Source organism: Rhinopithecus roxellana, chromosome 18 (genome assembly GCF_007565055.1).
Source record: "Rhinopithecus roxellana isolate Shanxi Qingling chromosome 18, ASM756505v1, whole genome shotgun sequence".
Lineage (NCBI taxonomy): Eukaryota > Metazoa > Chordata > Mammalia > Primates > Cercopithecidae > Rhinopithecus > Rhinopithecus roxellana.
In genome coordinates, this window is record NC_044566.1 from 67,806,691 (window position 1) to 67,821,589 (window position 14,899).

At 39.3% G+C, this 14,899-nt stretch overlaps 1 protein-coding gene across 2 annotated transcripts in view; it reads left to right on the top strand.

Moving 5' to 3' along the window:
- The window catches only part of RNF17 (ring finger protein 17), a 128,560-nt gene that overhangs the window by 12,018 nt on the left and 101,643 nt on the right, over positions 1 to 14,899 (top strand). Inside the window, exons 1-3 of one of the 2 annotated variants that reach the window (XM_030922127.1) lie at positions 211 to 365; positions 3,205 to 3,299; positions 11,494 to 11,585. In XM_030922127.1, the coding sequence (XP_030777987.1) occupies positions 236 to 365; positions 3,205 to 3,299; positions 11,494 to 11,585 (317 nt within the window). In that variant the 5' untranslated portion in view covers positions 211 to 235. Of the gene's footprint in view, positions 1 to 210; positions 366 to 3,204; positions 3,300 to 11,493; positions 11,586 to 14,899 lie in introns of those variants that run through there. The other variant, XM_030922126.1, reaches the window with a different exon arrangement.

Here is a 14,899-nt window from a genome sequence, read left to right on the forward strand (position 1 = left end):
GTAGAATGTAAAAGTGAACTGCCCTTAACGGCCACAAGGCGCCCCTTCTAGGAGTGGTACCTCCCAGGATAACGGAAAACAGCCCCAGCCCCATCAGGAGCAAGCTTGGGGGCGGGCTTTAATCTCCCGGCCCACTGTTTGGCTAGCTGCAGGTGCTGGCCTCCAATGATTGGTTGCAGCCGCGAGGGCTGCCGGGACTAGCTCTCGGCGGTTGTTCCAGAAGAAGAAGACAACGATGGCGGCAGAGCCTTCGAAGCCTGGGACCTCTCGGTCTGCCTATCAGCGGATGGGAAGGAAGGGTCAGCACTGGGGTGCCCCTGAAATCCAGTGCACCAGGTGTGGAAGGAGGGTATCCAGAGCATCCGGTGAGGAACCCAAGGGCCCACCTAGCGGGGAGGCAGCCTGGAGGGAGGGCTGGGGGCCAGGGTGGCTGGTGGGCGCGTGAGGCTTGCTCAGCTGCATCCAATCCTGGTGTCCCGGAAACTGCGTCACAGGCCTCCTGCAGCTGCCCCAAAAGGGCCGTGTGTGGGTTGGTTAGGACGGCACCTGGCACCTTTCACGGCTTTCTCCACAACCCCATCCAGGCCTCATCGACCCTCCAGCCGGGAGGATGGGAGCCTGGGTGGCTTTAATCTACCCCTCACACGGCAGGTTAGCGGGTTCATGCAAAAGTAGACGTAAATTGTAGCCCATTGTTTTGTCATGAAGAAGGAATGAAAGTTGATTTTCTTGTGTGGTTTTTGTTGTAGCAGTAACAAGTAGACCACTGTGAAATGGTTTTGGATTTTGTTGTTAGCATTTTTTTGTTTCTGTGGGGTTTTGTTTGTTTTTTACATTATGGCTCACATTGGCCTAAAGCACTGTTTGTGCACCTTGTGTTGTGTGTGTGTGTATCTTTATACGTGAAGGGAAAAATACACTGCATTACTATTGGTCTGTTCATCTATAATCTACTCAAGTGATCACAGGTTGAAGTTATTTATTTTTTTATTAGTCTTTTTTTTTCTTTGAGACGGAGTTTTGCTCTGTCACCCAGGCTGGAGTGCAGTGGCGCGATCTCTGCTCACTGAAAGCTGCGCCTCCCGGGTTCACGCCATTCTCCTGCCTCAGCCTCCCGAATAGCTGGGAGTACAGGCTCCCGCCACTACGCCCAGCTAATGTTTTGTATATTTAGTAGACAAAGGGTTTCACTGTGTTAGCCAGGATGGTCTCGATCTCCTGACCTGGTGATCCGCCAATCTCGGCCTCCCAAAGTGCTGGGATTACAGGCGTGAGCCACCGCGCCCAGCTGGTTCAAGTTATTTTAATGTAACTTAAAATACCTGGAGCTACTGAAAATTCGTATTACCTGGTGTAATTGTTTATACTTTAAAAGTTAGGGTCATTCGATCAGTTTTCTCATTCTTGTCAAGATGGACTCAGAGATGTGAGCCTCTGCAGAAAAAGTTGTGATTTCAGTGGAGAACCAAGTTTCTCCTACTTGGGGTTTAGATCACTGCTACTGTTACGTAGAAAATCTCCATTTTTGAATGAAATTAGAATTATGGAATAAAGTTCTAGAACACAACCTTTTAAAATGAGTACTTCTTTCATACGTTAGTATTATAATGCTTTGAAAAACGAAGTTGGAAAAGTAGTGGTTATGTGTATAGAATCCTGAAAGTGCTTTTTCAGGTGTAATATACCACAAGTTATTTTGAGTTATTCAGTATCAGAAATTTTATAGTAACAGATAAGTGTTTTTATTTCTTTGGCGATGTTATCTCTGGAAGTTAAATAGGGCTTTAAAATGTACCATGGTTGTAAGCAAGTTTCAGGTATTTCAGTTGGGTGGGAAACTTGTAAAGTTTTTTAAAAAATAAAATAAATGCGAGGCCGGGCACAGTGGCTCACGCCTGTAGTTCCAGCACTTTGGGAGGCCTAGGTGGGTGGATCACTTGAGGTCAGGAGATCAAGACCACCCTGGGTAACATGGGGAAACCCCATCTTTACTAAAAATACAAAAAAATTAGCTAGGCATGCTGGCGCACACCTGTAATCTCAGCTACTCCGGAGGCCCAGGCAGGAGAATGGCATGAACTCAGGAGGCGGAGTTGACAGTGAACCGAGATCGTGGTCCGTCTCAGAATGAATGAATGAATAAATAAATAAAATTAATGCAATTATTATAATTCAGCAAGAACTCGGTAATTATTTTGCTAGTAAAAGATGACTGATTTTTATCTAGCTTTTTTCCCTTTTTGTTTTCTTGCAAAACTTAAAAAATGACAGCCTTTTGAAATTATGTAGCTAAAACAAATGTTGTTTATTATAAACTTCAAATTCTTAGCGCATTTAATCATGATATTAGGTTTTCAATCAAGTTATGATATTTCCTTTCATAAATGCTAAGTTTGTGAAAATGTGAGTTGTGGGTGTGTGATAATAGTAGCATCTGGCTTCTGGCCTTGCCAATGTCTTAAGTAATTCTAAGAGCACAGTCTTGCCAGTGTCTCATTTTGGCCACCGTTTTGGCCCTTCTTGACCTCTTCACAGGATGGGAAATATAAAGTAGGAGATGGCAGTGTGGTCAGTCAGAAAGAATGTTAGATTTGGAAACAGAACTAGATTGGAGTCTGGATTATACCATTTAGTTAACCAAATCTCCAAAATGCTATTTCATCTCTAGCCCACTTAACTGTGATATTTACAAGTAACAAATAAAATGTGTCAGAGCACTTTGTATAATTATAAGATATGGCAGATTCAAAGTATTCTAGGTACAAAATAGCTATCTGAATTAATGCAGTTGCTATTACATAGCTCTTCTTGGTTTTTCTTCTTGATTTTTCTTCCTCCTGACCTGAATAGTTGGTTACTTCTGATTTATATTCAATAAGTCAACCATTTCAAACTATAGTAGGTATCTTTTCCTGTACAGTAGGATCCCCTTTGAATTTCCCTTTTATCAGTATTGCCCATTCAACATTAACACACCGTGGGCAGTTTAATCACAGTAGAATTTCATCAGTAAAATTAGCTGGGTGTATTGGGACACACCTGTAGTCCCAGCTACTTGGGAAGCTGAAGTAGGAGGATCCCTTGAGCCCCAGAGGTGGAGGCTGCAGTGAGCTGGTGCCACTGCACTCCAGCCTGGGCAACAGAGCAAGACCCTGTTGCAATAATAACAGTCATCAAAATAATAATTAAGAATTTCATGAATAGGTCACCACTGTGAACTTCAATGTGGACATGCTTTTTGTGAACTATGCTTGTTAATGACTGAAGAATGCACCACAATTGTATGCCCTGTTTGTGAGGTAAGTTTTATAATTTTTCAGATGAAACATATCACAACCTAATGTTAATGGTAAAAATACTACAGTAGTAAAACATGCTTCTAGTTAGAAATTAAAAACTTGGCTGGGCATGGTGGCTGCCGCCTGTAACCCCAGCACTTCTGGAGGCTGAGGCGGGCAGATCAAGAGATCGAGACCATCCTGGCCAACATGGGGAAACCCGTCTCTATTTAAAATACAAAAATTAGCTGGGCCTGGTGGCTCACACCTGTAGTCCCAGCTACTTGGTAGCCTGAAGCAGGAGAATCGCTTGAACCTGGGAGGTGGAGGCTGCAGTGAGCTAGGATTGCACCACTGCGCTCCAGTCTGGCGACAGAGCAAGACTCCGTCTCAAAAAAAAACAAAACAAAAAACTAAAAACTTGCATTTTGCTGCTGAATCTTTAAGCAAAGAAACCTAACAAAAGATGAAACTTTTTCTATCCATTTTATAATTGTTTAAAGTGACGAGGAAAAATAAAAGGCTAAAGTCATACACTTATCGGCCTACATATTTTTATTCTTTGGCGACTTCTGTGGAAAATTATGTCTTTTGTTTATTTTAATGGAGTATATTCCTTTAAAAACCCTAGCCTCTGTTTTACCCACCAATCCATGCAACAAATTTTGAACTCTGCCTGCCCCTCAACCTTTGTATGTCATCAAATATACATTTGTGGAGATGCCATTCTATAACAAGGTAGAGAAGCAAAACTACTGCCTAAAATTTTTACTTCAGAAGCACTAAAAACCAATTCCATTAAAACTAAAATCTGTCCATAAGAATGAGATCAAATTAAGGATGTAAAATGCAATTTACTTGATCTCCTATTCATTTAATACACTTATAAGTGTAGTTCAGTTTATATAGTATGTTCCTGGAAAGTTGACTCAAGCTGTAAATTCTTTTTTTTTTTTTTTTTTTTGAGTCGGAGTCTCACTCTGTCCCCCAGGCTGGAGTGCAGTGACCCAATCTTGGCTCACTGCAACCTCCACCTCCCAGGTTCAAGTGATTCTCCTATCTCAGCCTCCCGAGTAGCTGGGACTACAGGTGTGTGCCACCACGCGTGGCTAATTTTTAGTATTTTAGTTGAGAGGGGGTTTCACCGTGTTAGCCAGTATGGTCTCGATCTCCTGACCTCGTGATCAGCCCACCTTGGCCTCCCAAAGTGCTGGGATTATAGGCGTGAGCCACCGCGCCCGGCCAAGCTGTAAATTCTTAATGTTTTACTGGATAAATCAGGTGATAAGGCTTTGTATCATTTGTTTTCTGTGGAAGTGTGGCAGACCCTATGGAGGCACGAGACCTAGAATGCAGTTCTCATTCTGTCAATCTAGGCTGGGTTTCCTCATTTGTGAGATGAATATAATACTGTCTTACCTCCTAGGATTGCTAAGAATCAAATCTGAATTATGTAAAAGTTCTCTCTAAGCTTCTAGACTACTAAAATAACCCTTCATTGTTTAGGTTTGAATGAACTGGCTTGCAGCTTAAATATGGTTTAAAAAAACCCAAACCATATATTGTAATTAATGAAAGTTTAAATTGTAACCAAAAATTACATATTAGAAGCTGCCTGTTTTGTGGGAAATTCCTAACCTCTTCCTTTTTTTTGACATGGGGCTCCTTAGACGTGGCTGGCTATATGGTTAAGACGTAGTGAACCCCCCTCCTGTGATTGTGGTGGTAGATCCCTGATGGATTCAGTCTTGTGGGTGAAGAATAAGTGAAGGGAAAGGAAAGGAGGAGGCAGCTAGAACTGTCTGTGTCCATATCCGTCCTGTTCTAATATTAAAAAAAAGAAAAAAAAAAGACTTGGCAAATGATTTCACATTTAATATTCTTAAATCATTATACTTGTATTATTTTTGGGATTTTGGATAATGTGTAGGAGTGTTTATAGTGTGTTTCAAATACTAATTTTGATTTTAAAGTTGTGATAAATCTGTTTTGTATCATTGACTAGTTTTGTTCTAAGAACCTTTTACTTTTAGAGGTAAGTGACCTGTCCCATCTTCCGTTCTTATTCCCTCATCCCCTCACCCATCTACTGTTAGCCCAGGTAATTGACAAGTGACTATATTCACATTCTTCAGACACACTGGTGAGCTGGGCCCTATTAAAAGAAGTCATTCAAGAAACCTTCCTGAAATTGTTACCACTCTTTTTAAACTTTAGATTTGTATTATTACCTAATATTTATTTGGAATAAGGTATTCAGAGAATGGAAGAATCTAGTTTAAATTTAGTGAAGTCTGAATTTATGGAATATTTGAGGAATGTAGTTTATTACATTTGAATGAGGTATCTGCCCCAAAAAAGTAAGATTTAGATTCTTGTATTCACATTAGACTTATAATTCATCTTTAACTTCGAACGCCTAGGTAATGCTGTTTACTTCAAACATAAGCCTAAAATCCATTCAAGATTAATAGGTATCCTTTTGTTCTTATTTCGGAGTTTGGGCGAATGTCCTTTTATTTGACAGTCTTTATTTTTGATCGTTGAATGGTTTTTGATAACATCCCTTCTCTGCTATTGATTGATGTTAATGGTTAATCTTTTTATAATTTTGCACAGCAAAATGACAGATTTTATTCAAGGATAGGATTACACCTAGGTGCTATTTTAGAAATACTGGCATTTTGGCCGGGCGCGGTGGCTCAAGCCTGTAATCCCAGCACTTTGGGAGGCCGAGGCAGGTGGATCACGAGGTCAGGAGATCGAGACCGTCCTGGCTAACACGGTGAAACCCCGTCTCTACTAAAAATACAAAAAACTAGCCGGGCGCGGTGGCGGGCGCCTGTAGTCCCAGCTACTCGGAGGCTGAGGCGGGAGAATGGCGGGAACCCGGGAGGCGGAGCTTGCAGTGAGCTGAGATCGCGCCACTGCACTCCAGCCTGGGCGACAGAGCGAGACTCCGTCTCAAAAAAAAAAGAAATGCTGGCATTTTGTTAACTTTTGGACCTGAGTCTAAAATACATTGGGCCATGAAGAAAGGATAAATCATCCAATCAATAGATAATTAACATATACTAAAATCCCATGATTGGAAATATTAATAATATAACAATTAGAAATATAAACTAGAAAGAAATACAGATAATTGTATAATCTTGGATAGGAAAGCATTGCTAAGCGTATCAAATAGAAATCAGAAACTGTAGAATAAATGCTTGTTAAATTTGAGCAGAGTTTCTCATTTACGAGCAACAAAAGCAGGCAAAACACCATCATAAATAAAATTTAAATGGCAAGCTATAGGGGTAAAAGAAAACCTTTATTATATATGTTGCAAGTTAAAAGTCTTTCTGCAGTTTTTACTTAAAATCTTTTAAATCAGTTGTATTCAATACTTTCCTAAACTATCTGGAAGAAATGTCCTGAATCAAATCCGCTGATAATAGCATTAACCTCTTATTATGAAATACTAAGCCAAAGTGTAATGAACTAGGAGGTATATAGAAATTAAGTTTTTAAACCCCAATTTTTTGGGAAAAGGGACTTAAAATACCATTCAGTTCAGTGAGATTTGTTAAAAGTAACCAAATTAATAATACATGGCCACAAGTCGATGGTTTTAAGTACATAATACTTGAAACCTTGAAAGAACATCCTCTTCCCCACCAAAGATGTATATTTCACAAAAATGGGAGACTATAACAATTAATAGTCTACTTTGTTTCTTTTAGCAACATTCATCTATTCTCATGAAAATAAACACTATAATTTTCTTAACTAATCTCTTTATTGATAAACATTTAGTTTAAAAAATTTTTCACTATAATTATGTACAATTCCTCAGCCTCACCTCCATCAGTAGATTCTATAATTTCTAACTCCAAAATAAATTCATATTTTGGGCTTGTTATATTTGTTTTAGTGTTTTGGCAATTTGATGTGAAAAAAATGGCTGTTTCCTTGTTGTAAATTGTAATTCCCTCATGACCAATGAAGTTGAGCAACTTTTCGTATGTTTGACTTATCAGTGCCTTTTCTGTGTGGATCTTTAACAGATCTTTTCAGATCCTTTGAATCTTTTCCTTTTGAATTGTCTTTTTCCTAACTTGTTTGTTGTTTGCTTTTTCTGGAGACAGGGTCTTGCTCTGTTGCCCAGACTGGAGTGCAGTGATGTGATCACAGCTCACTGTAACCTCAACCTCTCCAGCTGAAGCAGTCCTCCTACCTCAACCAGCCCAGTAGTAGCTGGGACTACAGGGGAGTACCACTGCACCCAGATAATTTTTTTGTGTTTTTTTTGGAAGAGGTAGATCCTTGCTATGTTGCCTAGGCTGGTCCTGCTTTAGCCTCCCAACGTGCTGAGATTACAGGTGTTAACCACTGTATCCAGCCTGTCTTTTTCCTAAGTTGTGAGAGTACTTTGTGTGATAGCAATATAAACATTTCATCCTGTGTAACAATTTTCTCCCAGCCTCTCACTTTTGATTTTATTGCATTTAGCCATTCAGAAATGTTTCTTAACTAGTCATTTTTACCCCTGCTTCATGAATTCTAGGTGGGCTTTTTTTTTTTTTTTCTGACTAGGCAGACCTTCCTAACTCAAAGTTATATATATATCTTCAGTACTTACGTTTTTTTAAAAAAGTGTATGTTGGCCAAGCTCATGCCTGTAATCCCAGCACTTTGGGAGGCTGAGGTGGGTGGATCACATGAGGTCGGGAGTCAAGAACAGCCTGACCAACATGGAGAAACCCCATCTCTACTAAAAATACCAAATTAGCTGGGCATGGTCGTGCATGCCTGTAATCCCAGATACTTGGGAGGCTGAGGCAAGAGAATCGCTTGAACCCAGGAGGCGGAGGTTGCAGTGAGTCGAGATCACACTATTGCCCTCCAGCCTGGGCAACAAGAGCGCAACTCCATCTGAAGAAAAAAAAAAAGGGAGGGAGGTATATGTTTAATTATTTTATATTTTATGTGATGTAAGGTGCGGGTATACCTTTATTCTTCAGAATGATTGGCTGATTTTGTCATACCTTTTATTGAGTAATCTTTCTTCCATTTAATTGAAATCTCACTTGTATTCTATATTAAGTTCTCATAGAGAGTTGGGTCTGTTTCAAGGCTTTGTTCTACTGATTTATTATGCTAGCATCTAGTGTTTTAATTATTACAGTAGCATTATAATAGCCTTATTAATTGGTGGAATAAATTTATGGTGAATTATATGTTAAAGTTTTTGTAGTTTTTGTACAATATATTTTTCCATATGTATTTTAGAATTGTATTAATTTCATGTTAGATGATGTTAGGACATTCAGTCTTTGTCTCCAGGAACCTGGTATGATTCTCCATTTTTTTTGTTCTTGTTTTATGACCTCTAGCCAGGTGCGATTTTTTTTTTAAGGTTTTCTTTACTTACAGCTTGTAGTTTTCTTGTTAAATTTTCCTAAATAACAGGAAAAGAAACAGATAACCCCATTAAAAAGTGGGCTAAAGGACATGAACAGACACTTCTTAAAAGACATACAAACGGGCGCGGTGGCTCAAGCCTGTAATCCCAGCACTTTGGGAGGCCGAGACGGGCGGATCACGAGGTCAGGAGATCGAGACCATCCTGGCTAATACGGTGAAACCCCGTCTCTACTAAAAAAATACAAAAAACTAGCCGGGCGCGGTGGCGGGCGCCTGTAGTCCCAGCTACTCGGGAGGCTGAGGCAGGAGAATGGCGGGAACCCGGGAGGTGGAGCTTGCAGTGAGCTGAGATCCGGCCACTGCACTCCAGACTCCAGCCTGGGCGACAGAGCGAGACTCCGTCTCAAAAAAAAAAAAAAAAAAAAAAAAAAAAAAAAAAAAAAAAAAGACATACAAACAGACAATAAATATGACAAAATGCTCACATCACTTATCAGAGAAATGCAAATCAAAACCACAATGAGATACCATCTCACAGCAGAATGGCTATTATTAAAAAGTCGAAAACTAACAGATGTTGTCAAGGTTATGGAGAAAAGAGAATGCTTATAGACTGTTGATGGGAATGCAAATCAGCCCCTGTGGAAAGCAGTTTGGAGATTTCTCAAAGAACCAATAGAACAACCATTTGACTCAGTACTTCCATTACTGGGTATATACCCAAAGGAAAATAAATTATTCTACCAAAAAGATACGTGTACTCATATGGTTATCACAGTATCATTCACAATAGCAAATACATGGAATCAGCCTACGTGTCCCATCATTGGTGGGTTGAATAAAGAAAATGTACATATACACCACAGAATACTATGCAGCCATTAAAAAGAATGAAATAATGTCGTTTACAGCAACATGAATGCAGCTGAAGGCCATTATCCTAAGCAAATTAATGCAGAAACAGAAAATCAAGTACCACATTTTCACTTACAAGTGGGAGCTAAACATTGGCCATACATGGACATAAACATGGAAACAATAGACACTGGGGACTACTAGAGAGAGGAAGGGAGGCAAGGGCAGAAAAACTTTCTGTTGGGTTCTGTGCTCACTGTTTGGGTCATGGGATCAACAGAAGCCCAGACCTACACCCTTGCCACAAACCTGTTCTACACAACAGAACACCTACACAACACCCTTGCCACAAACCTGTTCTACATCAACAGAAGCCCAGACCTACAAGCCCATGCCCTACACCCTTGCCACAAACCTGTACACGTACCCCCTGAATCTAAAATTTTGAAGAAAGAAAAAGATAGTTTAACATCGTGGCTTATCCTTTAATTTACTGAGTGAAGATAAAGGACATACTTCAGCTTTACTTCAATTTCCTTTCCTTTCTTTCTTGTATTGTATTGTGAGGTTTCAATGAGATAGTTTGCCCAGTATATAGGACTTAGGCACCCAAAGAATGATGTTGCATTTCCTTCTGCCTACTTCATTTTTCTTTCAGGTATCAGTTCATGATCTGAGTGGCTTTTAAAATATGTGGAAAAAAATCAGAGACCACAGGGCCTCAAATAAATGAACATAACAAAACTGTTCTGAGAAAAAAGTCAACCATGAACTATCTAATTTTCTTCCATTTCTAACTGCATTTTACTTGAACACTGTCTCGAGCAGGGATTTTTCTTCATCTAGTGTCTGCGAGTCACAGTGGACTTTAGGAATTCTATCGAACCACATGATTAAAAAAGTTTTAAATTGGCCGGGCGCTCAAGCCTGTAATCCCAGCACTTTGGGAGGCTGAGATGGGCGAATCACGAGGTCAGGAGATCAAGACCATCCTGGCTAACACAGTGAAACCCCGTCTCTACAAAAAATACAAAAAAATTAGCTGGGCATAGTGGCGGGCGCCTGTAGTCCCAGCTACTCGGGAGGCTGAGGTGGGAGAATGGCATGAATCCGGGAGGCGGAGCTTGCAGTGAGCCGAGATCACGCCACTGCACTCCAGCCTGGGTGACAGAGCGAGACTCCATCTCAAAAACAAACAAACAAAAGAATTACTGCCTTCTGAAGACAGAGTGAGACTCCGTCTAAAAAAAAAAAAAAAAAAAAAAGTTTTAAATAGTTTAGAGTTTTGAACATATATTATTAATTTTTATTACTTTTTTTTGAAGTAGAGTCTCTCTCTTTCACCCAGGCTGGAGTGCAGTGGTGCACTCTCAGCTCACTGCAACCTCCGTACCCTGCCCCTCCAGGTTCAAGTGATTCTCCTGCCTCAGCCTCCCGAGTAGCTGGGATTACAGGTGCCCGCCACCATGCCTGGCTAAGTTTTGTATTTTTTGTGGGAGACAGGGTTTTGCCATGTTGGCCAGGCTGGTGTTGAACTCCTGATCTCAGGTGATCCACCCGCCTCGGCCTCCCAAAGTGCCGGGATTACAAGCGTGTGCCCTCATGCCTGGCCTAAAATTTTTAAAGTAAAATTGAAAGTATAGCTAGTATTTGCTTTAGAGTTATGGTAGAATGAAGTGTTTTGGTCAATTAACTAAAAATTAATAATTGATTATCAATTAATTGACTAAGCTTAATTAACTAATTCCTGATTGCTTCCAAAAATTAAAATGGGTCAAAACCTCATATAAGCACAGTTTTCTCCTTAATTTACAGGGAATTTCAGGATCTTAAGGTTATCATTAACTTTATGAACAGCACACTGAAATAATTGTTTAGGTTCTGGATAAACAGAATTTATTGGATGACTTTCTTTGTTTTTTTTAAACCCTTATTTTGTCCTAAGGTTGCTACAGCTGTAAATACTAGACAAGGCTGCTATCCAATGGCTGGATATGTTAAAGAAGACTCCGTAATGGAAAAACGGCAGCCTAAAACGTATGTTCCATGTGTACTTATTTGAGTATTAAATGTGTTACTGAAATAGTTTTGGAATTATTGATAAAATGTCATTCTTAAATCTGCATTTCTAACCTACTGTTTATGGAATGCTCTTTAAGTTCATACTTCATCTTAGCTGTCAGTGGAATGGAGACTCTAGCTCTTTAAAGAAGAAACATTTGTTTGTCCTTATTTAAAGAAAGAAAGAATGTTAATGATTACCACATCAAGAAAGTCTGAGAGTATACTGGCTAAAGTTACTTGTGCTGGATGAAAGGAAGTTATAGAGAAAAAAAAGTAACTTAGTTCTCTCTTGATTCTTTTTAAAAATTTTTAGAGTTCTAAGTTTTTTTAGAGACAGGGTCTCACTCTGTCACCCAGGCTGGAGTGCAGTGGTTTTGATCATGGCTCACTGCAGCCTCAGACTCCTGGGCTCAGGCTAGCCTCTCACCTCAGCCTCTGGAGTATCTAGAACTGCAGGCATGCACCACCATGCACAGCCAGTTTTTAAATTTTTTTGTAGACGTGGAGTCTCATTGTGTTGCCCAAGCTGGTCTCAAACTCCTGACTTTAAGTGATCCTTCTGCCTCAGCCTCTCAAAGTGCTGGGATTACAGCCGTGAGCCACTGCACCCAGCTTGTCTTGATTCTTAAAAGTAGTGCAAGTATAGCACAATGGAAGACTTTGTGAAGGGTTGGTTTGAGAAGTGATTTATAAAAGGAAAAATAATACCTTTGGGGTTCTTTCATTCATTTTCCCATTCTTGTATAAACCTTTACATGTGTATGCATTAATAGATTCTCTTTTTGAATTAGTAATTTTTTAAAAATACACCCAGCTAGAGATTAGTACCTATGTTACTGATTATTTCACCTAATTATTAATGCTTCTGTATGTCTTTCCCTGCTAGTCTGTAAGCCCCTTTAAAAGAATGGACCACATTTTATTCCTCTTTATATCTCTGGTTTGGGACACAGAGTAAACATGTAATGTTTATTACAGTACATGTTTGATTTTTGCAGCTTTTTAAGTGTTAAAGGATCTTCTGATCCATTTCCTGGAACTGTACTCAGTTGGTAATTTGTATATAACTTAACTTTTTAAAGCATATTTAATGTGGTAAGTAGACAGTGCAAGAAATAAAAAGTAGGATTCTTTCAAGGAAGAATCTCGTGGAACTTTCCAATTTTGTTAATGGCACCAAGTATTTATAGATTACCCCAGTTCCTTCTATTGCATTCATTTCACCTCCTGCAGATTGACTTCCATAGTATCTCCTATATCCATAAGCTATCTTCATTTCTGCTGCCTTATTTAATTCACATGTTCTTTTGTGTAGCTCCTTGTCAGACTCTTCCTTAACGCTATAGTTGTTCATTAAGTATTCAGTTAAAATTCAAAATTATTCTGTCTAGAATTCCTGGCACTTCCCATTACCACTGTAGCTTCTCTTTCCAGACTTCAATGAGTACTTAGAAAAAAACAAAAGAATGGTTGTAGCGGTTTTCTTGGGTGGTAAAACCACTTAGCTAAAGTCTGACAGCTGGTCATTCACAGAACCAGAATGTAAACCTAGGTTTATTGAGTACCGGTACTGCTCCCAACTCCTATACCGCTGGTCACTTCCTCCATGAGATCTGTGTCGAGTTACTAGAATAAATCTTGTAGAATCGTTCTGGCTCATCGTATGAGTCCCCATGGAGTAGCCGTTTTATCAAATTTAGGGTTCCCAAATTTGAACACCTACACGAATTAAGCAGATAACTTTTATTGGGTGAGATCGACTGAGTTTAAACAATGAGTGGTGAGGATTATGGTAGATGATGAGGGCTTACCCCCTCCAAAGGAGGCAGTTCCTACTCAGCTGTAGCCAATTATTATTATGTGTTAAGACCAACCCAATGTTGCCACATCTTTTTTTTCTCAAGACAAACTCGAGATCTGCACTTCTGTGTGAAATTTTCTGACACATGATGCGAGTCAAACCAGGTTGTACTCTTATCTGTATACGTATAATGTCTGTTAGAGTTGCAAAGTGAAATTTTACTTTCAGAGGTATATGAATCCATCTTAATCAGAAAGTACCCAAATTTGTTCCAAATAACCATTTAAAAAATTAAATTTATGTCAATTATACCTATTTTAGAAACTGCTGTTCTCTAAGGTACAGTTAGGTTTTAAATGGTTGTATATTTTTGAATTATAGTAATCCTTTACTCATTTCTTTACTGATTTGTTTTTAATATTTTGAAACAGGAATTCAATAATGGAATCCTCAGGGCTAATGCACTCGTATTTTTAAGAACATGAATATTCACTTTTCAGAGAATAGAATGTTTAAAAATTATTTGGTGTAGTATTTTTTCTCTGTAAGAATAACATTTAAACATCATAGTTTCTTCCATAGGCTGCAAGCTGATGATTAACTCAGCAAACAGTAGTTACTGTGTGCTAGCCAATATGGTGATATAAAGATAAAAATAGCTGGACATGATGGCTCATGCCTTTAATTGCAGCACTTTGGGAGGCCGAGGCGGGAGGATCACTTGAGTCCAGGAGTTCGAGACCAGCCTGGCCAATACAGTGAGACCCTATCTCTAAAATAGATAAATTAATAAATAAAACTCTGGCTTCTACAGACTAGAGAATGCACCAAACTTTTTCTTTGCGATTAACTTACTTAGTTAAATTCATTACCTTTTTTTAATTCTCCAGACTTGTTAAGTACCTTCTTTTTAATAGCTGGCATTTGAATGTATAAACACTTACTTTAATTGATAAGCTTATCACATTTCAGTGATTATCAACGTTTGTACCAAAAAATACCATGAAAGGACCAGTAATTAAGAAATTGAAATACAATATATACTTTAAGCCATTATTTTTGGAATTAATTCACTGTACATGTTCCTATAAGTCATATGAGTTATTTTTCATGGTAAAAACTGAATAGAAGATTAAAACCATTACGTTAATGTTGGTATTTAAAATAATGTACTTGGGCCAGGCACAGTGGCTCACCCCTGTAATCCCAGCACTTTGGGAGGCTGAGGCGGTTGGATTGCTTGAGCTTAGGATTTTGAGACCAGCCTGGGCAACATTTTGAAATCTCATCTCTACAAAAAATATAGAAGTTAGCTGAGTGTGGTGGCACATGCCTGTGATCCCAGCTACTTGGGAGGCTGAGGTGGGATGATCGCTGGAGTCTGGGAAGTCGAGGCTGCCATGAGCCATGATGGTGCCACTGCCCTCTAGCCTGGGTGACAGAGAAAGATCCTGTCTCAAAAAATGAAATAATACACTTGATACTT